Raw genomic sequence first — 23,825 nt, forward strand, 5'->3', positions numbered from 1 at the left:
ACTGCAACATTTTCTCACTCTGTGGAAATAACTTAGCTGTTACCATTTTCCCACTAATAAGGCCCAACTACACCAGTGTCCCTTTTATCAGCAATCACCAAGATTTCCAGTAAACTTATGTCCAATGCCAAACTGACGCTGGCAATACAGTAATGGCTTGCACATAGACTGATAGGGCTGCCACAGGCTAATAAAAGCTTCCTTATAAAATAAAACAGTTCGGCATCAGCATGGAAATAGGAAAGGGGTGGGATCTCAAACTGAATTTTTACTTTCAGTCCAAACTGAACCAAATGTTTTATTTAAAACAAGAACATGTCATGGATAAGAACTTTTGTCTTATTATAAATTAGAGTTATCGTCTACTTTCAACATTGGTATTTCCACAAAGCTAGTAATGGAAAAGTAGGAGTATATTTTGAAAAATTTAGGGGATATTTTGTCCATTTCTTCTTCAACTTAGTGTGTGAAGTGATTGTCAGTAAAGTATGTCATTAATTTCTGGCTTACAGCACATTCCTTTCCTCGTAGAAACAAAGCAGTTTAAGTCTAAAGTGAGATTGCCAGAGATGTAACCAAGGCAAAGCTCCTAGCTGCACAACTAGAGCTCAAGGCTCAAGTTTTTCTTCAGAGTAGGATTTTCCATCTGCCACACCCTGTTTGAAGCCCTGAGCCTGCTTCCAATTACATTAGTTATTAAGTCTCCTCTGTAACAACAGTGTCACAGCATAGATATGAACATCGATGCAAGCACACGGTTCACAAATGAAATCCATTTAGAAGACAGCAGTTCCCTGAACTGAACACCAACAGTAAGTGAACAACATCCCCTCATATCAGATGTGATGGAAAGCAAGGGTTTTCTTAAGGCAAGCACTTGACGACCAGTTTTTGGTGGGTTTTTTTTTTTTTCTGTTAATTCTTGCGTAAATCACATTCTGTATTCATACAAAAACAATGTTTTTTTTTTCCTCTGACAAACTGTACATATAGAAACAAATTTCCAATTGGACATGAACTTAAATTATAGAGGTGCTCCATGTCTTGTATACTTAAAAAAAAAAAAAAAAAAGGATTCCAGCTTTTATCTTCACAAAACAACATAGGAGTTGGAGCAATGAAGGTGGACAGGACAAGACAGCCGGCCACTCTAGGTGGCCAGCAGCAGTCTCTTCATCTCCAAGACCTCAGCAGGGGTTCCTGGGACACTCAGAAGAGTTCAGAGCTACATTGGTGCAGGCTTCTTTTTGCTTTAAGTCCACACAGATTCTTAAAATACTGTCCAGAGAGGCCTAGGGGTTAGCCTCCACTTCTACCGACCCCTACCACCACCTCCCCTTGAAGCACCTCTCCTTGGTGGCCCAGAGTTCATGTTACTCCCTCTACCCCAGTTACTGCCACTCCTGCCCCCTCGAGAAGGGGTGCCACTGCCCGGAGGTCCCCCAAAAGGTTCGTCTCTGTGGTATCCATCATGGTGGTCGCCATCCAAGGAGCTGGAGCGCCCCGATTTTGGCACTCTCTGGGAAGGTCCTGGGCCCCCTCGTCCTGAAACAAAACATTGATTTCACAAGTGACTTTTTGCATTAGGTGTTTGTCCATACCTAGTATACAGGCTTTCACTGATTACAGTAGATCATTTCTGGGAGGTTCTAAAGAGATTCAGAGCAATAAAGGTATGCTTCCACCCCCACTTCCTGACCTGAACCTACCCCATTCCCAGCCTAATACGTGGCCGTGGTCCCCAGAGCTGTGTGATGAAAGACAAAAAGCTAAGAGGAAACCACCACACTGGAACATATGGAAGTGTGTCTGTTCTCCTTGCCACCTATTTTAAGGAAGTATTTCAAAGCAGTGGCTAGACTCTGAAAGTAATTAAGGCATCTGATTATATAAACACAATGGGATTATAATTATCCATTAGAAAGAACGATACCATTTGGAAAGAAATGGAAAGACCGGGAAACAATCATGTTTAAGGAAGCCAGGTGCAGAGAGACAAAGGACCATGCTCTCCCTTCCAGGTGGAAGCCAGGTTTAGCCTATAAACTTCTAAGTAAATGTGTAGGGTAGAATGCAAGTGTATACAAATGTATTCACTGAAATACAGTAAATTCAAGGGAGATGTCAAATAGTATAATTGCTTAGAAAGGCAGAGTCAAAGTTCAGCAAAATCAGGTGTGGGTATTTGAAAGGGGGTGGTGTGGGGGTCAAAGGAAAAGGGGTATGCAGGAAAGTCCATGAGACTCTTATCTCCAATAAACCACTAGGAAACCTGAAGTGGCATTGTGACTCAAGTGGTAGCTAAAGAGCTCAAGGACAGTGCCTTAGCCCAGAGTTCAAGCCCCACAACTGACCAAAAAAAAAAAAAAAAAAAGCAAATGTTAGGTTAGTGATAGGATTCCAGGATCAGTGTTCCAGTGTTTACTGTGACTATTCCATGACTATTCTGTGGGGTACTTTGGATTCCTTTTACACAGTTTAGGGAAATAAAGTATTTCTTGAAAAACCACCCCTCCCCCCCCAAAAAAAAAGCAAAACACACTGGCTTTCAGATTTATTTCTACTAGGTTTGAATTAACTTGTTTTAGCCTTGGTCAAACATGTTAATTTTATCTTTCAAAAACATTTTCTCAGCTAAGAGCAAGTGGCTCACACCTGTAATCCTAGCTAGTTAGGAAGCTGAGATCTGAGGATCCTAGTTCAAAGCCAGCCTAGGTAAGAAAGTCTAAGATTTTTGTCACCAAATACCCAACAGTGAAACAGTGGCTAAAGTGGTAGAGCACAGGTCCTTGGCCAAGAGACTACAAGAGTATTCTTAGTGCCCAGTAAGCCATTTCACAGCACACTGGCAACAAAATGTATTTGGGTGAAGGAGGTCTCCTGGTGATGCATCAGTAATTTCTGGAAGCTCTGCAAATGTAACACCAGTGATGCATAAGTTGGGACACACAACAGTTGTGTTTCTTGCAGCGCCCAAGCACACAACACAGGCCACTGCCTAACCCACCTGAGGCCAGACTTGTAGTCAGCATTTGGTGGCTGCTACCTGGCTCAAAGTGCTACCTTTTATAAAATACAGACACGAAAGTTTCAAAGTAGAAATATAATCTACTGCCATCCTGGAAACATACCCTGAGTACTGTGATCTGCTCCGAAGCAGTGTACCTCCCAGATTAAAAAAAAAAAAAGGCAGCACAAGCAGGGTGCCAATGGCTATGACTGTGATGATCTCAGCTACTCAGGAGGCTGAGATCTGAGGATTGCAATTGAAAGCTAGCCTAGGAAGGAAAATCTGTGAGACTCTTATTTTCAATTAACCACCCAAAAACCTTAAGTAAAGCTGTAGCTCAAGTGGTAGAGCACCAGCCTTGAGTGAATAAGCTCAGTGACAGTGCTCAGGCCTTAATTTCAAGCTCCAAAGCCAGCATTGAGGACAACTTGAAAAGCTCTAGATAGTCATCAGTGGAGGCAGGACGTCACTGCTGACCAGTCACCAGGAAGTACACATAGCAGAGTAGAGGAGCTCTTTGCAATTTGAAGAGTCAAATGGGAAACTCTGAGTAAACCAGGGATTTCTGGAAGCTGAGCTTTCCATTTCTGGGTACAGCTGCAGATATGAAATGGACCCAAAGTGACTTTACAGCAAACAATGCTGCATAGCCTAGAACCCAGGTATAAATGATGCCTCCCGTGCCCATTCAGCCCCTGCAACTGTAACTGCAGGCCTCCTCCTACCTTTGCTTCCTCGGTCCTCAGAAGGGCCCCCTGGAGCCTCCATTTCTCTGAGGTCAGAAGTACCTGGCCCATCATGCCAGGGGCGCTTTCGAGGTGGTAGGGAAGCCATATCCATGCCTTGAAGAGAAGAGGACCGTTCTCGGCTGGCTGGGGAATGGCCATCATGAGGGGGGTGATCTGGACGGGGAGGGTCACGAAAATGTTCATGACCTGGCCCTGAAATAGGAAGCATATAATACTGTAGCTGCAAAGAGCCTGATAATACCATGAAATACAGTGTGGCTGAAAACAGATGGAAATGAGTGTGGGAGGCCTGGCTCCGGTGTTAGAGTGTTAGTCCATTAATGAGTAAAAGCATCAGATATGGAGGTACAGTCCTAGTCTTGGACTAGAAAGAGAGACGCAGGTGCTGGTGGCTCATACCTGTAATCCTAGCTATAGAGGAGGCTGAGATCTGAGGATCATGGCTCAAAAGCCAGCCTGGGCAGGAAATTCCCATGAGACTGTTTTTTTTAAATTATTTTTTTGGGGGGGTCCAATCATGGGGCCTGAACTCTGGGCCTGGGTGCTGTCCCTCAGCTCTTCAGCTCAAGGCTACCGCTCTACCTCTTGAGCCACAGAGCCACTTCCGGCTTTTTTCTTTTTTTGCTTATGTGGTGCTAAGGAATTGAACCCAGGGTCTCTCAGGCATGCAAGGCAAGTGCTCTACCACTGAGCCACCTTCCCAGCCCTCCCATGAGACTCTTATCTCCAATAAACTTACTCAGAAAACCGGAAGTGGTACTGTGGCTCAAGTGGTAGAGCACTTGCCTTGAACTGAAGAGCTCAGGGACAGTGCCCAGGCCCAGAGTTCAAGACCCATGAATGACAAAAAAAAAAAAAGTGGGGGGTGGTAGGAGGAGAGAAACAGAAGGAAATGACACAGAGAATACAGAGTAGAGAATCACTCAGGAAACATCTGGCTAACAGTCAGGTGTTAAGTCACACTATGAATTCATAAAATTATTGTACAGCCTATAATAAGAGACAGGTGTAGTCCAAACATAGCTCTCAGTCATTTTAGTCATACAATGTTTTGTTTTTTTCTTCCTAGATCCTTTTTTCAGTGGTATTGGGGTTTGGACTCGAGTCTTGAGCTTACCAGACCAACACTCTACTACTGAGCCTTGCTTCCATCGCTGCTTTTCATTGACTAAGACCTCACTTCTGGCCTGGTCCTATATCTATTTTAGGCTTTCTGTTTTTGCTGGAATGACAGATGTGCTACTGTATCCAGCTCCTTCATGAAGATGATGTCTCAGAGACATTTCTGCCCAAGCTGGCCCAAAACCATAACCTTCCCAATCTCAGGCTCCCACACAGTTTAGAATGACCGGTATGAGTCACTGTGCCCAGCACAGAAGTGGCCTTGGGAACTTTTCTGCCGAGGCTAAAGTTAAACCTCAATTCTCAGCCTCCTATGTAGCTAAGATTATTGGTATAAGCCACTGGGTACCTGGCTGTACCTGGATGTTTTTATATTTGTGAAATGCTTTGTATTCTTAAAAATTCTGAAGCAGGCACTGGAGGCTCACACTTTAATCCTAGTTACTCAGAAGGCTGAGATCTGAGGATCAAAGTTCAAAGGCAGCCTGGGCAGGAAAGTCCATGAGATTCTTATCTCCAATAAACCACCAGAAATCCAGTATTAGAGCTATAGCTCAGAGTGGGAGAATGTTAGCCTTAGGAGAAAAAAAAAAGGCTCAGTGACAGTGCCTAGGCCCAGAGTTTAAGCCCCGCAACCAAAAAATACATAAATTACTCAAGATCCCAATGAGATTGTAATGATAAAAACTATTATCTTCGCAGGGCGCTGGTGGCTCACGCCTATAATCCTAGCTACTCAGGAGGCTGAGATCTGAGGATCACGGTTCAAAGCCAGCCCAGGCAGGAGAGACCGTGCGACTCCTATCTCCAATAAACCACCAGAAAACGGGAAGTGGCGCTGTAGCTCAAGTGGTAGAGCACTCGCCTTGAGCTGAAGAGCTGAGGGACAGCGCCCAGGCCCAGAGTTCAAGCCCTACCACTGACAAAAAAAAAAAAAACAAAAAAAAACTATTATCTTCAAGTACAGATAAAGAATATTTTAAGATAAAGAAAATGTTAATTTATTACCTTTATCTTACAAAAACCAGATGAGTAGGTGCCAGTGGCTCACACCTATAATCCTAGCAGGAGACTGAGATCTGAGGAGCATTGTTCAAAGCCAAGGGGGCCCAGGAAAGTCTGTGAGATTCTTATCTCCAATTAAGTAGCAACAAGCCAGAAGTGAAGCTGTGGCTTAACCAGTAGAACATCAGCCTTAAGTGAAAGAGCTAAGAGACAGCAACCAGGCCCAATACTGGGACACACACAAGATGATGGTTCTTGCCTGTAATTCTAGTTATTCAGGAGGCTGTAATCTGAGAATTGTAGTTTGAAGCTAGCCTGGGCAGAAAATTCCATGAGACTTATCTCTAACCATCAAAAAACTAGAAGTGGAGCTGGGGCTCTAGGGGTAGAACACTAACTTTAAGCAAAAAATGCTTACGGACAGTGTCCAGGGCTTGATTTCAAGCCAGTCCCGAGTGCATCACATACTGGCAACAACAGTGGGAAATGTAGTAAGACAAGGGATGGACACAGAAGAGTAAGCAAGGCAGGAATGCTTAATGAAGGGGTTTTATGGCAGGCTTTCAACAGCCCTAGTTTTCTGGCCCCTGTCAAGAGAATATTGACTGTACTATCTACTCACAGATTTCTAGTACAGGCCAAAGAAGGTGACAGCTACTGGCATAGAGTAAACAATTATCAGAATTATAGCCCTCACTAGTTATTTTGAGTCTCTCAATATTAAACCAATTCATGGTTTAATTCATGCATAATCAGTGAAAATAATGGCATTATAATTGAACAAATTACCATCTGACTTGAAAGAAAAGGCTGAATTCTGTCACCTACTTCTAAACTCCATTTCCTGTGGTAAATTGCTGTGGTAGAGGGACAAGAAGACAACCAGCCCCCCAAGAAAGGACCTGGTGACAGTCCCTGGGATGCAAACTTTGTAAACTGCTGGCCTAGAGATTACATGCTTGAAGAGATAGCAAGCATATCTTTCTTACCTGGCTCTCGGTTTCCATCCCATGAGTCTGGCTTCCGTCCTCCTTCAAAGCGAGGGAACTCGTCAGGAGTAGGCAGTAAGCCTTTCCTTCCTCCTACACAGAAGGCAGACAACACTGTCACAGGCTACCCAGCTGCACTCACAGCCACCCCTCCTCAGTGCATCCCTGCTTACCTCGTGGGGTACCCCGGCCTCGGCCTCTGAGATCTCGTCCCCGGGCCGCTTCATCAGAAGCATCAAAACTCTCTTCTGGACCAAAGTCTTCAGGACCTGGAAAGCCATCCCTTCCTCTGGGGGGGACTCGACCTTCGTGTCTGGGGGGGGCTCCTCTTCTGAAGCTGTGAAGAAAGACCAGTATGTCCAAATCCTGGAACACCCTGTGATCCCAGGGATGCCAGAGGAATGTGACAGGAGAAGCTAAGGTACAAGATTAATGGGGAGGAAAAACAAGATAACACTACACAGTTTTTTAAGTATCCACTTGATAATCCTAATATCAGAGGTCAAAGAGACCAGAAGGACTTGTAAGGGAGGTGAACATTTTTAAGTGCTTGCATCACACCAAGTGTTTCCATGTATTATTTTGTGTTATTTCCTCTTCTTACCTTACCATCTACAGCTGGTCCTATTAACTCTTTCTCTGATGAGTATGCTGAGGACTGAGATCTAAAGCCATGTAGAAAGTACAGGCTGTGATTTGAACTCAGCCAGTCTTATAGGGGGAAGAAAGGGAGGAAGGTATGTGCATGTACATGCTGGCATGAATTCAGAGCCTAGGAACTCTCCCTTGCTTTTACCACTTCAACCACAGCTCAACTTTCCAGACTTCGGTGGTTAACTGAAGCCTCATGGATTTTCCTGCCTCAGCTGGCTTTGAACCAAGGCCCTCAAATCTCAGCCTCCTGAGTAGCTATAATTATCGGTATAAGCCACCAGCAAACAGCTATCAACCAGTCATGACATTTAGCACAGACTCGTTACCCTGCTTCCCAAATATATTTCAATGTCAACTACTTTTGTTTCTTTGTTTAGTTGTTTTTCTTTTTTCTTTTTTTTTTTTGGTTGGTTGTGGAGCTTAAACTTAGGGCCTGGGCATTGTCCCTGAGCCTCTTCGTGCTCAAGTGGTAGGCTAGCACTCTACCAACTGAGCCACAGCTCCACTTCCAAATTGGTTGGTTTTTTGAGACAGGGAGGCTTCTAAGCTGGATGTCCATAACAATACACAGGGATCATCTTGCAGATAGACCATTAGAAAAGTGTGTGTGTGTGTGTGTGTGTGTATACATACAAATACATACATATATATATACACAGAAAGAGACCGCACAATGCAAATATTATACCACTATACCATAGTATTATATACTATGCAAATATTATACCACTTTATATAAGGGATATGAGCATCTTCAGATTTTAGTATGTCCTGGAACCAGTGCCTCTCAGATATTGACAGACAACTATATATTAATGTCAGGCAGTGCTAGGAAATATAAAGATGGGCAGAAGATCTCACCAGAGTGAGACACACATCTGGAGAGGGTGTTCAAGACCCAGAAGTACAAGTGTTTCTGAAGAGCAGCACAAAGTTGGGATAGCACAAGCCTAGGCAGGCTATGGGCCTGTCACTGGTAGATAAAAGTACAATTCAATGAGATATAACAAAATGTGAGAATTCTGCACAAGACAGAGAGTCACGTAATCAATAACAGTTATGCAGATGCTAAGCTCTTGTAGGCACTTTAGAGGATGCCTGAGTATCATTGAGAAGCCCTTAAGAAGACCAACGTTGGAAAACTGGCTCAGTGGTAGTACTTGCCCCTCATGCATGAGGTCCTGGGTTTGATTCCTCAGCACCACATAAATAGAAAAGGCTGAAAATGGCACTATGGCTCAAGTGGTAGAGCACTAGCCTTGAGCTGAAGAGCTCAGGGACAGTGCCTAAGCAATTAACAGTTTCCTTTTCAGTCCCGTTTCCACAAACCCCCACTCCCCATATACACACACTTCGCACCCATACACAATTTGACTCAAAAAGAAGAGAGAATGAAGCTGGGTGGGTGCTAGGGGCTTACACCTGTAATCCTAACTACTCAGGAGGCTGAGATCTGAGGATCATGGTTCAAGACTTTCCCAGGTGGGAAAGTCTGTGTGACTCTTATCTCCAATAAACTACTCAGAAAAAGCTGGTGGTAGAGATCTAGCCTTGAGCAAAATGAAGCTAAGAGAATAGTGCCCAGGCCCAGAGTTCAAGCACCAGGACCAGCACAAAAGGGGGAAGGGGAAAAATGCCTCTGCTCTGCTCTGTTACCTTAGAGACTTATCAGTCATTCATTTTCTTTTCTGGTGCTGATAGGCTTGAACTCAGGACCTTGGTGCTGTCCCTTAGCTTTTTTTGCTCAAGACTGGCACTCTATCAATTAAGCCACAGCTCCAATTATGGCTTTGAAGTAGAGGTGTGGCTCAAGTGGCTTATAGCAGTTAACTGGAGATAAAGAGTAAAGAGTTCCACAGACTTTTCTGCCCAGGCTGGCTTCAAGCTGCAATCTTCAAATCTCAGACTCCTGAGTAACTACGATTACAAGAATGAGCCACCAGCACTTGGCTTAGGCATTGTTCTGAACTCCATCTCTAGAGTGAATGATGGCCAGTCCCGAGTGCATCACATACTGGCAACAACAGTGGGAAATGTAGTAAGACAAGGGATGGACACAGAAGAGTAAGCAAGGCAGGAATGCTTAATGAAGGGGTTTTATGGCTGGCTTTCAACAGCCCTAGTTTTCTGGCCCCTGTCAAGAGAATGTTGACTGTACTATCTACTCACAGATTTCTAGTACAGGCCAAAGAAGGTGACAGCAACTGGCATAGAGTAAACAATTATCAGAATTATAGCCCTCACTAGTTACTTTGAGTCTCTCAATATTAAACCAATTCATGGGTTTTTTTCTATTTTGTCTATTCTTTTTATGTTCCAAGCAAATTGAGTGTCCAAGTCTGTTCTAAACTTAAAACAAAGATTGTTTTCAATTCAACTTGACTTTGTTAAGATCTTTACACAAGAACTATATTTATTTCCCAATCAGGGAAAAAATATATATTTATTTTCAATCAAGGTATCGGGCTAGGGGCTGGGGGTTTAGCCCAGTGGAAGGGCGCCCGCCTGGCACGCGCAAGGCCCTGGGTTCGGTTCTCAGCCCTGGTTAAAAAAAAAAAAAAGGTATCGGGCTATTTCGCCACCTAATCAAGATGAACCTGGAAATTTTAAATCAGATCCAAGACATGGATCTATTTTTTGTTCTTTTTCCTCTCTTCTCCTCTCTAAAAGCCCCTTCCCCAAAACATGTCTAAACAGCAAATAAAAAAAGAACCACATATGGCATAACTTTGAAGTCTAAATGCAAAGCCTAGAGAGAACAGGCTAGTAATTATTATTGTGCTCTCCCTCAGCAAAAAATCACTTTTGCAGGGAGAACAGTTTATAACAAGCCCCGGGGAAGGTGTAGCAGACCCAACACAGTGTGCTTCCCACCTTTCTTCTCTGCGCCCTCGAAAACGTGGGTCCTCAGGGTCCCGGGGGAATCGTTCATCTCCAGGTCTGCGGCCTTCCCAAGCCCCTGGTGGGCCTCGGGCAGCACCCCGGCCATCCCCCTCGCTGAATTCCCTGTGGTCAGGGGGAAATGGCGGCCCGGGCCCCCCTCGCCTCCACTTCTCTTCTTGTGGCAAAGGTCCTCCTCGTCCCTCAAACTCCCGCAACCGGTGGCCAAAGCGCTTGTCAGGATGGAAGTCATCTGGTCTGAAGTCGTCTGGGAAATCGGGGTGGGGGCCACGCCTGTCTGGGGGACCCCTGCAGTCCTGGCCACCCCGGAAGGGCCCTCTCTCAGGCCCATGGTCAGGGCCAGCACTCTGCTCATGCCGTCTTTCTGACATCGGGCCCAGGTGGTGGTTGGGAGGGCCACGGGATTCACCTAAAGAAAACAAAGCTGACTGTTACCAGAACTCCCAGGATGCCTGCAGGCCTGACCTGCAGGGTAAACATGGTTCCAAGTGCACTCCTCCTTAGGAACAGTTCTGGCTTCTCAGAACTCTGAGGAGACATGCCCACTGAAGACCAAAGGCCTTGGAGCACAGATAATCTCAAGCAACTTGACCTGGGACAAATCACGAACCTCCAATGAAATCAGCAGTGGCCACCTCCAACCACATGCTAAAAAGCGTAAGCAAGCAACAAACAAAAATAAAAAGCTTAAGCAAGCCTCCTGGTGTAAGAATGAGCTTCCCTTCCCTAGCCCTCAGACTTCATTTGGTCCACAGACTCCACACTGGAGGCAAACATACAGAGAAAGGCAATTCTGCAAGCCAGGAGGCCTGGAGTGCATTGTGCAATTGGGAAGGCCGCCAGGGTGAGCACTGCAAAGCGTCTCCATGCTGAGGCCACCCCTCACCCCTGGCTCATTTTACAGGATTTCCTAACTCCCTAGAAAGCTTAACACATTGTTCCACAGGGCTCATGGAGCCATAGGCCCTCGTCTCACTGCTGGATGACCAAACAGCCAGGCTGGGCTTCGGTTCCTAGGTTTGCATGCGCACCTTTTCTGCTCCTTATGATGAATGATGTGCTTCCAGTGTTTGCAGACAGGAATCCCACTCAAGACCTTTGAAAATATTTGAATGTATGCAATACGCTCCAAGTATCTGAACTGGGGGTATTGCTCTGTGATACAGGGTTGTCAACATGTGTCAGGCCCCAGGTTCAATTCCCAGGACCACAGGGAAACAAAACAAACAAACAACTAAACAAAAATGAAAGGCCAGGGAGTTGTTTTCCCAGTGACTACTGCATAGTACACTTATGTTTTGTCAACATGTTATTTAAATCAAACATTTTTTTTTTTTTCAAAAAGAGGCACAAAGGGACACATGCTTCTAAATCAACTATGTTTTTAAGATGAAAATGACAAGCTGGGTTCATGCCTTTTACTGCAGCTCCCTGGCAGAAAGTCTTCCATGCGTCAGTCAGTCATAACCTTGTCATCCGGTGTGCTCCCTTTCCTTTCTTTTAACCACCTCATTTACTCCTCTCACAATTTACCATGGATAAAAACAGAAATATTAGTATAAAAATATGCCATTAGGAAGTGTTGCTCCTCTGTGCTAAGGAAAGGCCCTTCTAAGTGATTCCCAATTTCCTCTAGTAGATGGGCTGTCAGTTCTCAGTGTGTCCCTGCAGTGAAAGGCTTCTCTGGATTCATGCTGCTTAACTTTGTGAAACTTCACCCAACTAACCTCTGGTCTGAGAAAGCTAGACATGTTCTTCTTGAACATACTAATATATATTAATCCTCTCATTTTCTCTGAATACATGAAAGTACCTGCTCCCTAAGGAAAAAGCCCACACTACAAATGAGAAGGGATGAGGCCATTACAGATGGGGCAGTAGAGCAGCTAATCAAGCTGGGAACAACAGGGACTTTCCTGGCTCTCCCTTCTTTCTTTGGGTTCTGGGGAGAGAGGAAAAGAGGGAGGGGAGGCAAGAAGGAAAGTGAAGAGAGAAGGGCAGAGAAAGGGGGAAAATGAGGAAGAAGCAGAACACACAGGAGATGGAAAGAGCATTTGTGTGGTACTATTTTCCTTAGGGTCCCTAAGCTTCAAAAGTGGTTCTTGACACTTTCTCTACTATGGCTCTCACAATTCTGTGTCTGTAATGACCCTTTGCATGCAATAGGATGGAAAGAAACACTTTCTCAGTCTTGCTCTTTCCTACCATTAGTCTCACATAAATTCAACACTGACCTCCAACACATAAATTCCCAAAGTCCAGAGCTATAAATGCTGAAAACTCCTCTTAAATTGGTAAGTTGGAAGTAAAAGCATCTACTATGTATCTAACACAGTGTAGTAGTTTTGTGAGGTAATCTCCCAGAATCCTGATTTACAAACATGTGACTTCTCTTCCCTAGGAGGGCTAGACATAACTGCTAGTCAACCCCGTACCCACACTCCCTCCATGTCCTCAACTCTCCCTTCAAAAGTGTGCCCATCGTACATCCACTCCAACCCTGTTCCATAGAGAGTCGAGCTCAACTCCAATACTCTACAGGGCTCTTTCAACAAGAGGGATTATCTCTGAACTTCCCATTACTCCACTCCCAAATAGAAGAAACCTTATCTCTTCATCTTTTATACTGTCAAAATAGGAAGCACCACACTTCATTGTTTCCTTCTTCTCAAATGGCACACAACCATGTAAGCAGACAAAAATCCAGTGTAGGGGCTGGGAATGTGGCTTGGTGGTAGAAGGCTTGCCTCACATGCATGAAGCCCTGGTTTGATTCCTCAGTACCACATAAACAGAAAAAGCCAAAAGTGGCGCTCTGTAGCTCAAGTGGTAGAGTTGCTAGCTTTGAGCAAAAAAAGCTCAGGGACAGTGCTCAGGCCCTGTGTTCAAGCTCCAGGACTGGCAAAACAAAAAACAAAAAACAAACAAACAAAAAAAAAACCCAATGTCTGACATAAATTGGGGGACAGGAGAAGTGATAATAAAGGCAGCCAAAGTCCTGAATCTTTTGCCTTGTCAAAAAATTTAAACAGGGGTAACTCAACTCTCTGACAAGCTAGACATAGGCACCAGTATTCCACAGCACAGCAACAGCTTCCCTTCCCAGTGGTGCACAAGCAAGGCCTGGATGCAAATGCTATTACCAAAGCTGGTCCAAGCAGTTTACCACAAACCAGCCTCTGTTTAGGAACTCATTTCTTATTCCCTCTGGCCAGCATTGTTGACTCAAATGTGACTATGACAACATAAAATAAAGCTATTACCTGCAATGAACAAGCCTTGCTTTTCCCTGTGGTTCATGTGACCATTCTGTAAACTACTTACCAACAACTATTTCATGTGAATTACACCTAACAGTGCTGGAGTACAATCTCTGATACAGCTAGTGATATTCACCTTTGTTAGGGCCAGGTCCTTGTCCAGGATTCAGAGGGGGGATACGGCCTTGTGCTCCCTGCTGCCCCAGGCCTGGTATCAGGGGTGGGGGGCCTGAGCTCTGTCCTTCCTGGGGAAAAAAAAATGGTTTTAAAGTAGGGTATGAAATCACAGACTTGTGCTTTATGAATGATGTGTCAAGAAATAAATACTAGGCTACCCCCAAAGCTACCAGTACTAAGTATTTAGCTAAAGACATGATAAACTTATTCCTAAACTAATTCAAGGGAGATCTATTGCCATAATAAAGAAATCCCTTGTATCTTAAGACTAATGATAGGTTTTTTAAAGCTAGATCTTTTCCCATAATGTCAAATGAGAAACAGAAAGCCAAGAATCAGCCCAAGTGCTCTGCTCTCACAGAGGAGGAATGACTGGCACAAGGAAAGGCCTGGTGACTCCTCTTTGTGGCCCTCCCCAAATGGAGTCTCCCTACTTTCATGACTTTCCATCCACTTTCAAATAAACATAATCTGTTTATAAAAAAATTTAAAACAGCCAGGCACTGGTGGCTCACACTGTAATCCTAGCTATTCAGGAGGCTGAGATCTGAGGATCACAGTTTGAAGCCAGCCTGGGCAGGAAAGTCCTCATAAGACTCTTATTTCCAATTAACCACTCAAAAACCAGAAGTGGTACTGTGGATCAAGTGACAGAGTGCTAGCCTTGAGCACAAAGAGGCTCAGGGACAGGGCTCAGGCCCTGGGTTCAAGCCCCACAACCAACAAAAATAAATAAAAATAAAAGCAAACTTGGTTGTCATACTGATTACTGCCAGCAACAGGAAGTGAGCTCTAGGCCAAGTGACACTGTCCAAGTAATGTTAGGACAGGGCTTTCTTCTCTAGACAGGGCCCAGGATGAGAAAAGTGTCCTGCTGACTCCTACACCCTTCCCCTCATCTCTGCTCCCAAGTAGCCCACTCCTACTAAGAATATCCCCTTGCTGAGGTACTGCTAATGCCAGTTATACCTGTCCTGCCATCCTGCTGAGTGAGTTCAGTTCATGCAGCTTCTGTCCAATAAAAATGTGCAACCCTGAATTCCAGAGCTCAACTCCACTGTGTCCCTATTCCTAACATTCTGTTTTCTAGCTGTGTCTAAGTTGATTTCCCATGCTGCCCAATGCAGGGCTCTTAACAAACAAACATTTGTCTTTTACTTCTTATAAAACAAATAAAGAAGCCCGGTGCCAGTGGCTCACGCCTGTCATCCTAGCTACTCAGGAGGCTGAGATCTGAGCATTGTGGTTCAAAGTCAGCCCAGGCAGGAAAGGTTATGAGACTCTTATCTCCAATAAACCACCAGAAAACTGGAAGTGGTTCTGTGGCTCAAGTAGTAGAGCCACAGAAGATAGCAAAATTGTTCTCATGTCTCAAACCAGTCACAAAAATAATACTGAGAAAGAGATATGATACCACTAATTTAAAACAGCCATCAGTGGCTCACATGTTTAACTTCAGTGAGCTGAGAAGCTAAAGCAGGAGAATGAAGACGACCAAGGCCAGCTAGAGCTATGTAGGCAGTTCAACTCTTGCCTGGCTACAAGTCAAAAACCAGGATAGCAGTTTGGGAGGAACATCCTTCATTTAACTCATAGTTGCAGCAATTTCCACACAAACTGGTTGTATCTCAGGACAGCTCTTACCAACATCTCCCTGCTGCTACTTCAATAGCTGAAAACAATTCTACATTTACATAATTAAAACCAACTAAATGGTTGCTTTAAATACATGTTCTAGTCAAAAATAAAGAACACTAAGATTTTAGCTTTTTAAAATACGAGCCAAGGTTTCTATGAGACAACTTCTGAAACACTTTCAGGCCTGCAAGCTTCCCAGACACTCCTGCTACCACTTGAGAAATGCCTCCAGCCCTTTCTTGCTTATTGTTCCCCGCCCCCCCCAAGGTAGGTTCTCATGTTTTTGCTCAGAGCTAACCTCAGACCTCCACTCCTTTACATATGGCCTCCCAAGTAGCTGGGATGACAGGTATACACTACCATGAGTGGCATACTAAGGTAGACGGGATTGTGATACCTTTTTGCCTGGGTAGGCCTTGAACTGTGGTCTTTACCCAGTACGTGAGATTATAGGCATGAGTCACTGTGTCCAGCCCATCAAATTTCAGACTCATTCTATGGATATATCTATGAAGCAACTACAATTTCAGAATCATGATGCTAGCCAGGCGCCAGTAGCTCACACCTGTAATCCTAGCTACTCAGGAGGCTGAGATCTGAGATTTGAAGCCAGCCCAGGCAGGAAAGTCCGTGTGACTCTTATCTCCAATAAGCCACCAGAAAACTGGAAGTGGCGCTGTAGCTCAAGTGGTAGAGTGCTTGAGCTGAAGAGCTAAGGGACAACGCCCAGGCCGAGTTCAAGCCACACAACCAAAAAAAAATATATATATAGATATAGATATAGATATGTATGTCTATCTATATAAAATCATGATGCTTTTTCATATGTATTATCTTTTACTACATGACATAATAAAAACACATAATGAATTGTCTCAGTAAAGTGGACCTGCTGTCCTCTTGTCTCTGACATATTTATAAATTCAGCTATAATTTTTTTATCTAGCAAATGAGAACTATTTTTTTAATAAAATGTTAATAAGGTTAAGAATATATATTATAACAAATAAATACTATGCACATACAAGTACACAGTAAAGTGATAAAATACATCATAATTCAAATTGTATGGGAACTTAAGTTCACAATAATTCGAAATTTCATTTAACTCATCCTAAATTTTGTAAAGTGCCTCCTAAAAACCTGGGAAAGCCAGGCGTTGGTAGCTCACACTTGTAATCCTAGCTACTCAGGAGGCTAAGATCTGAGGATCACAGTCCAAAGCCAGCCTGGGTTCCAATAAACCACCAGAAAACCAGAAGTGGTGCTGTGAGCTCGCCTTGAGCTGAAGAGCTGAGGGACAGTGCCCAGGTCCAGAGTTCAAGCCCCATGACCCACAAGAAAGAAGAAAAAAATATTTTTTAAAAATTAAAAACCTGGGGGAAAAAAATGAAAAGCCATAGGATTCTTCATTTCTATGACATTCCTCTTAATTTCTGGAAGATCCACTGAAAAATACCACATAACTGAGTTATTTAGGTATTCCTTTTAGCTCATAACTTCAATGATTTTGATTTCAGATTCCCGTTTGGTGTTTAAAAACCAAAACAGAGCTAGGGTTTAGCTCAGTGGTAGAGGGCTTGCCTAGAACATGTGAGGGCCTAGGTACCTCCAAAGGGAAAGAAAAGAGAACAAAACAGAATTGCTCTATCAGCATATATATATGCTGATATATATATATATATATATATATATATATATATATATATATATATATATATATATATATCTCACTGCCTTTCTTGGCTAACCTAGACAGCCAATGTTAGCTCACTACTCACTATGTCTCCAACATATTGGGAGTTAAACCCTATACTACATATAAAAGTAAAAGCCAACAAACAGGGTGGAGGCAGGCTGGTTGAGGGCCCTTGGAACACCAGACGAAAGGGCCCCAAAGAGAAGCATAACACTCTCAGAACCACAGGTCTCTTACTCAAGGCAACAGGGCTGTTGGAGCCCTAGGATAATTGTTTTCTTTCTGCCTTTTTTGTTATTCTCGCTTTTTTGGAAGTACCACAGTTTCAGCTAATCCTGGGACAATTTAAACAGTATTTGATTAAGAGCTTATCTTTTCAGGAAGAACATCTATCAAAATAATGATGCTACAATGAGAAGACTAACACTGCACTCTACTTGATGGTGGTATGACCTAACTCTCCTCGCTCTTAATAATTTCTTCCTTCTTCAGCTGAGATGCCATGAGCCATCACTGCTTGAGCAACACTTTTATCTAGCTGTGGCCGCTTTCCCAGTCCATGAGTTTGCACATGTCCCCAGTGTTGATGCCTACAGCTGGAAAAGCATAATACCTGGTTGAAGGGGGCGCGGGGTCCATCGCCCAGTAGAGGCGTCTTCTGCTGCTGGAAAGGCATTGGCCCCTGAGGTGGATGTGGCCCTCTTGCTGGGTTCTGCTGTCCCTGAGGTCCAGGGGGCCCTTGCATGCCACCCTGAGGTGGAGGTCCCATAGAGCCCTGGGGCGGGCCCTGCTGTCCTTGAGAGCCAGGAGGCCCTCTCAGCTCCTGAGGAGGGCCTAGCATGGACCCCTGTGGCGGTGGGCCCTGCAGGCCTCTCATCTCCTGAGGGCCTCTCATCTCCTGAGGGCCTCTCATCTCCTGAGGGCCATGTCCCAGCAGTCCACCTGGAGGATGCGGTCCTCTCATCTCTTGAGGAGGGTGGCCCATCATCATGCCTTGAGGAGCAGGGCCTTGATTTTCCCGGGGCCCTGGGGGCACCTGCATTCCTCTTGGATTCAAACCCATCAGAGGCCCCTGAGACACCGGACCTTGGATCCCTTGAGATCCTGGGCCACCTTGGATCCCATGAGGGTGAGGAGGTCCCTGCATTCCTCTGGGACCAGGCGGTCCTTGCATTCCTTGAGTACCAGGAGGCCCCTGTGGGCCCATGTGGCCTTGGGGACCAGGTGGGCCTTGGGGGCCCATGTGCCCCTGAGGACCCACAGGGCCTTGAGGACCAGCGCCGCCCTGTGGTCCAGGCGGCCCTTGAGGTCCCATAGGGCCATGAGGTCCTGGATGCCTCTGCATCCCTTGGGGTCCATGCATATCCTGAGGCCGGGGCAGGCCCTGGGGTGGGCCCTGAGGCCCCTGTGGTCCCATGAATCCTTGAGGCCCCCCACCTCCCTGGTGCAGTGGAGGACCCTGTGGTCCCATTTGTCCCTGGGGCCCAGAGGGTCTAAACTGTCCCTGAGGGCCCGGAGGACCCATCTGTGCCATGTTCATTGGTATCTGCTGAGATGGGTGGGGCTGTTGAAAACCTTGAGGAATCTGAGACATTGGCCCTTGTCCTGGAAAGGGCTGAGGTCCCAGGAGAGGGGTGCCAGACGAGGGAGGTGGTTGAATCTGCTCAGCCTGTTTCTGTGCAAGTCTTTCAATTTTAAGTTGCTGAAAAGAAAGAAAGAAAACAAAATGAGCATGGTAAAAAATCTAGAGCCCTTGAAGATGGCAGTAATGCTAATATTATTTTTTGTTATTCACTTTTGTTTTGCTATATATGATACATATAAATATACTGGAGAGAGGGAAGGGAGTACCAGTACCTACACTTGAATTCTGAGCCTCAAGATCTTGCTTTCACTCACAGCTAGTGCTCTACTACTTGAGCCATACCTCAGCTTCTAGCACTTAACTGGAGATAAAGAGTCTTTTAAATTTGTCTGTCCAAGCTGGCTCTGAACTGCAGTGCTCAGATCTCAGCATTCTAAGTAGCTAAGTTTATAGGCATGGGCTACTAGTGCCTGGCTATGTTTTTTAGTTTAATTTATTTTTGTAGTAATAAGGGTTGAACTCGGGGCCTAAGTGCTCTCCCACTTGTACCATGCTCCATTCCTTTGCTTTTCACTTGTTTTTCAAATAGGTCTTTCACTGTTGCCTGGGCTGCCTTGACATACTCCTCCTACCTCAGCCCTTCAAGGAGCTGGAACTGCAGGTGTGAAACACCCAACACAGCCCCTATGTGGTATGAAAGGAGATCAGATAAAATGAGCTTGTTGCCCAGGCTGGTCTTGAATTTCTGGGTACAAGAAGTCACCCTGCTGCAGCTGCCACAGCAGGTGAGGCTACAGGCACACCAAAGCCACTCTTCTTGACTTTTTGTTTTCTACTAAAAATGCATACTTAGCCAAGCACCGGTGGCTCACACCTGTAATCCTAGCTACTTAGAAGGCTGAGAGCTGAGGATCGCAGTTCAAAGCCAGCCCAGGCAGGAAAGTCCATGGGACTGTTATCTCCAATAAACCATCAGAAAACTAGAAGTGGTGCTGTAGCTCAAGTGGTAGAGCACTTGCTTTGAGCTGAAGAGCTGAGGGACAGCACCCAGGCCCAGAGTTCAAGCCCCATGACCGACAAAAAAAAAAAGCATACTTAGGTCTGCTTACTGCTCCAAGGATGTGGTTTTAAAATTCTAAAAATAGGTTATTTTAGAAACTAACTTCCTTATATAGTAAGAAATGGTGGTGCTCATCAGAACTACCCACAGGTCTCTTTCTTTTTCCCTAAGAGCATTAAAAAAAAAAAAAAAAGGCTGTTAGTGCTACTTAGATTACCTCACACACAGCATGAAAACTATGATAGGCTGAGACCCATTCGACAATGTCATCTACTCAGTCTAATCTACAGAGCTGTCTTCACTTCTCATTCTTTGTAACACACCTCCAAAAGCTGTGGATTGGTGTACTGCAATGTAGCCATTTCTTGCTCAATTTCTGCTTGTGTTTTCTTCTTCTCTTCCAATTTAATGTCCTCTTTCCTGTCATTCATAACCTCATTTGGAGCAGGAATTGGAACTTTATTTTGCATCCAAGCCTGGAAAAAGAAGATAAAATTAAAATACACTCTAAGCATGAAAACTGTAACAATCAGTTATTTAAAAAAAAAAAAAGACCATTCTACAATATCATCTGCTCAGTCCAACCTGCCTAATGTTCCCCAGAAGCTCATATGTTAAAGCATGATCTCTGGCTGACAGCACCATTGGAAAGCGGTGGAAACATCAGGAAGCAAGGCCTTCTGGGAATGAGTAGGTCATAGGGGACATTGATGTGAAGTGAACCTGGTTGTGCTGCCCTCTCTGCTTCCTAGCCGCCATAAAGTCAGCAACTTTATTCCATCATACATTCCCTGCCAGGATGTTTTGCCTTGCCAAAGTACCAAATCAGTAATGTGAGCAACAAACCTTTCCTTCTTTTCATGTGATTATTTCAGGTATTTTGGCACAATGTAAGAAGGCAGACTAACACTGTAACATATTACATATTATTAAGAAGGCAAAGCTTCTGGTCCGATTCAAAAGGGCATCTTAGCTAGGCACCAGAAGCTCGAACCTATAATCCTAGCTACTCAGGAGGCTAAGACAGAGGATCACAATTCAAAGCAAACCTAAGTAGGAAAGTTCATAAGATTCTTATCTCCAATTAACCATCAAAAAGACAGAAAGGTTCAAGTGGTAGAATGCAAGCCTTAAGCAAAAAATGCTCAAGCCCTCAATTCAAGCCTAGGACTGCCAAAAGGCATCTTGTATTGAGAAGATAAGTAAAGCAAAAGTCAGATAAGCAATGGAAAAGACAGTCTCCTCTGTTCCAAAACTCTCTCCTCCCCTGACAACTTAGATGACATTACACAAATGAAGATAAAAATAAAATAAGATATACAGAAAATTCAGGGCAAGCTCAATATAAAAGCAAGGCAAGCCAGGCACCAGTGGCTCACGCCTGTAATCTTAGCTACTCAGGAGACTGAAATCTGAGGATCACGGTTCAAAGCCAGCCTAGGCAGGAATGTCCATGAGACTCTTATCTCCAATTAAACACCAGAAAACCAGAAGTGGCACTATGGCTCAAGTGGCAGAGCACTAGCCTTGAGCTGAAGAGCTGAGGGAGAGCACCCAGTCCCCACGACAAAAAATAAAAATAAAAAATAAATTTAAAAACAATAAAAGCAAGGCAGCAGATGGAAACTATACCAAAGAGCATATGAATATGGAAGGAGGCTTCAAAAGAATCTATAGTACAGAAAAGGTGTCAACAGATGGGATAATCCAAGAGACATCTACTTCTGAATGTAAGGAAACGCCCATTTTGCAGGCCTAATCTCTACTCTCCGTGGCAGCACCTGTACAGTAGGATAGGCACCTCCCACTTCTGGACTCCAAAATAAAAGGGGCCTCCAAAGAGCCAGACGGCACCATTTTCTCCCTTTCTCTTGAGAACTTGACCTTGTCAGGTCTGCTGGCAAAAAATCTTTCCTTCTACTTAACTTCTGTCCACGTGGTCTTTTGGGTTACTTTCTTTGGGTTACTTCCCACCCAGGTTTACATTTTCTCCTTCATTGAACAACTCCAGTCTCTCAGTACAAGGATGAAGTGAGGCTCACTTTTAGCTACCTACCTGCTGGAACTGAGCAGGAATAGGTTTTGCATAAGGGACTTTCTTCTGAGGTACTTTTTTCTGATCCTTTTGCATTACCTCCTCCATTCCCCAATCTAAACCAGGAATTGTCATTTCAATTTCATTTGATTCATCTTTCCCTGTAACCAGATAAAGAGCTCCTTAGTCTTGTAAAAGAAGTTGGCCACTAGATCAATGAACAGATTATTTAATATTATATACAGCTTATATCATTTCCATCAACACTGCTCAACATGTATTACATTAGCATTTTGACATAGTATACTAATAAATAATAAAAACTAATAAATTTGTCATGAAAATAAGGACAGACAAAAATATTACAAAAATAGCGAGGTGCTCACACCTGTAATCCTAGCTACGCAAGAGGCTGAGATCTGAGGCTCATGATTCAAAGACACCCCAGGCAGGAAAGTCTATGAGATTCTTATCTCCAATTAACCATCAAAAAGCCAAAGTGGATCTGTGGCTTAAGTGGTAGAGCTCTAACCTTGACCAAAAAAGCTCAGAGACAGTTCCCAAAACTTGTCTGTTCCCAGGACAAACAAACAAAAAATTATGGCTCAGTGCTGGTGGCTCATGCCTGTAATTGTAGCTACTCAGGAGACTGAAAGATCACAATTCAAAGCCAGCCCAGGCAGGAAAGTCCATGAGACTCTTATCTCCAATTAGCTACCAGAAAACTGGAAGTGACAGTGTGGTTCACTTGCCTTGAGCTGAAGAACTCAGGTTCAACACCCAGGCCCAGAGTTCAAGCCCCACAACCAACAAAAACAAAACAAAAATTCACGCCTGTAATTCTAGCTACTGAGCAGGCTGAAATCTGAGGATCATGGTTCAAAGCCAGCCATAGCAGGAAAGTCCCTGAGACTCTTAGTTCCAATTAACCACCAGAAAACCAGTAGTGGTACTATGGCTGAAAGAGGTACAGTGCTAGCCTTGGGCGAAAAAGCTCAAGAAAAATTTCATTTACAAGAAAGGAAAAGAAAATTTAATGCATGTATGTGACTTCTCTTACCCAGCTGCTCTTGTTCCATGGCTAATTTTAGTTGTTCTGGAATTCCCATTCCTGGAATTACTGCCAGACTATTAGGCTCAAGGTCATCTACAAGTAAAAATATATTCATTGTCAATAATGAGAATGGTGTTATTGATAGGATGTAGTAATGGAAAAACTAACACTTAATAAAGTTGAATAATATGGGGCTAGGAAGGTAGCTCAGTGGTAGAGTGCTTGCCTAGCATGCATGAGGCTCTGGGTTTGATTCCTCAGCACCACATAAGGAGAAAAAGCCAAAAGTGGTGCTGTGGCTCAAGTGTTAGAGCACTAGCCATGAGCTGAAGAGCTGAGGGACAGCGCCCAGGCCCAGAGTTCAGGCCCCACACCAGCAGAAAAAAGAAAAAAAAATTGAATGATATCACTGGTGATTTATATAGCAATAAATTACAAAATTAACATCAGTGTCTCTTCCTCTTTCTCTTCCTTCCCCTCCTCCTCCTTCTTTTTCTTCTTCTGGTATTAAGAACTGAGTCTAGGCCTTAAGCATGCTAGGGAAGCACTATAATTATGAAGTCCATTCCTAGTCCAAAATTAGTTTTATACAACCTTACAAATAATTAATGCTCTTGGAGTAGAAGATCAGATTTCAAAGAAGAGTAAATATACAAGCCTCACCATATTCTACTCCATCTTCAGACATTCCAGGTAACAGGTTTAGATTATATCGATCTCGCATTTTATCACCTGGTCGGTTTCGAGTCCAGAATTTGCTGTTAAATAAAAGTAATGGAGGTGAAGAGGGTGTTTTTAGTATTCTTCTGGGCACTTAATAGAATTAACCAGTCCATGAATAAACACATCAAAGTTTTCCAGTGCTTTTCTTCCAAATATTTCAAATG

General features: G+C 44.1%; 1 protein-coding gene across 3 annotated transcripts in view; it reads right to left on the reverse strand.

Moving 5' to 3' along the window:
- Window positions 1–278: 278 nt before the first annotated feature.
- Window positions 279–23,825, reverse strand: part of Wdr33 (WD repeat domain 33) — a 111,335-nt gene continuing 87,788 nt past the window's right edge. For all 3 annotated transcript variants that reach the window (XM_042685098.1, XM_042685097.1, XM_042685099.1), the window contains 11 exons: window positions 23,602–23,696; window positions 22,945–23,031; window positions 21,906–22,045; window positions 20,173–20,325; window positions 17,818–18,906; window positions 13,827–13,935; window positions 10,404–10,839; window positions 7,049–7,212; window positions 6,876–6,968; window positions 3,736–3,951; window positions 279–1,545 (listed from right to left, as the gene is read on the reverse strand). In XM_042685098.1, coding sequence (XP_042541032.1) covers window positions 1,313–1,545; window positions 3,736–3,951; window positions 6,876–6,968; window positions 7,049–7,212; window positions 10,404–10,839; window positions 13,827–13,935; window positions 17,818–18,906; window positions 20,173–20,325; window positions 21,906–22,045; window positions 22,945–23,031; window positions 23,602–23,696 — 2,815 coding nt within the window. In that variant the 3' untranslated portion in view covers window positions 279–1,312. The remainder of the gene's footprint in view (window positions 1,546–3,735; window positions 3,952–6,875; window positions 6,969–7,048; window positions 7,213–10,403; window positions 10,840–13,826; window positions 13,936–17,817; window positions 18,907–20,172; window positions 20,326–21,905; window positions 22,046–22,944; window positions 23,032–23,601; window positions 23,697–23,825) is intronic.

Source organism: Dipodomys spectabilis, unplaced genomic scaffold (assembly GCF_019054845.1).
Source record: "Dipodomys spectabilis isolate Male_0828 unplaced genomic scaffold, ASM1905484v1 ptg000094l, whole genome shotgun sequence".
Lineage (NCBI taxonomy): Eukaryota > Metazoa > Chordata > Mammalia > Rodentia > Heteromyidae > Dipodomys > Dipodomys spectabilis.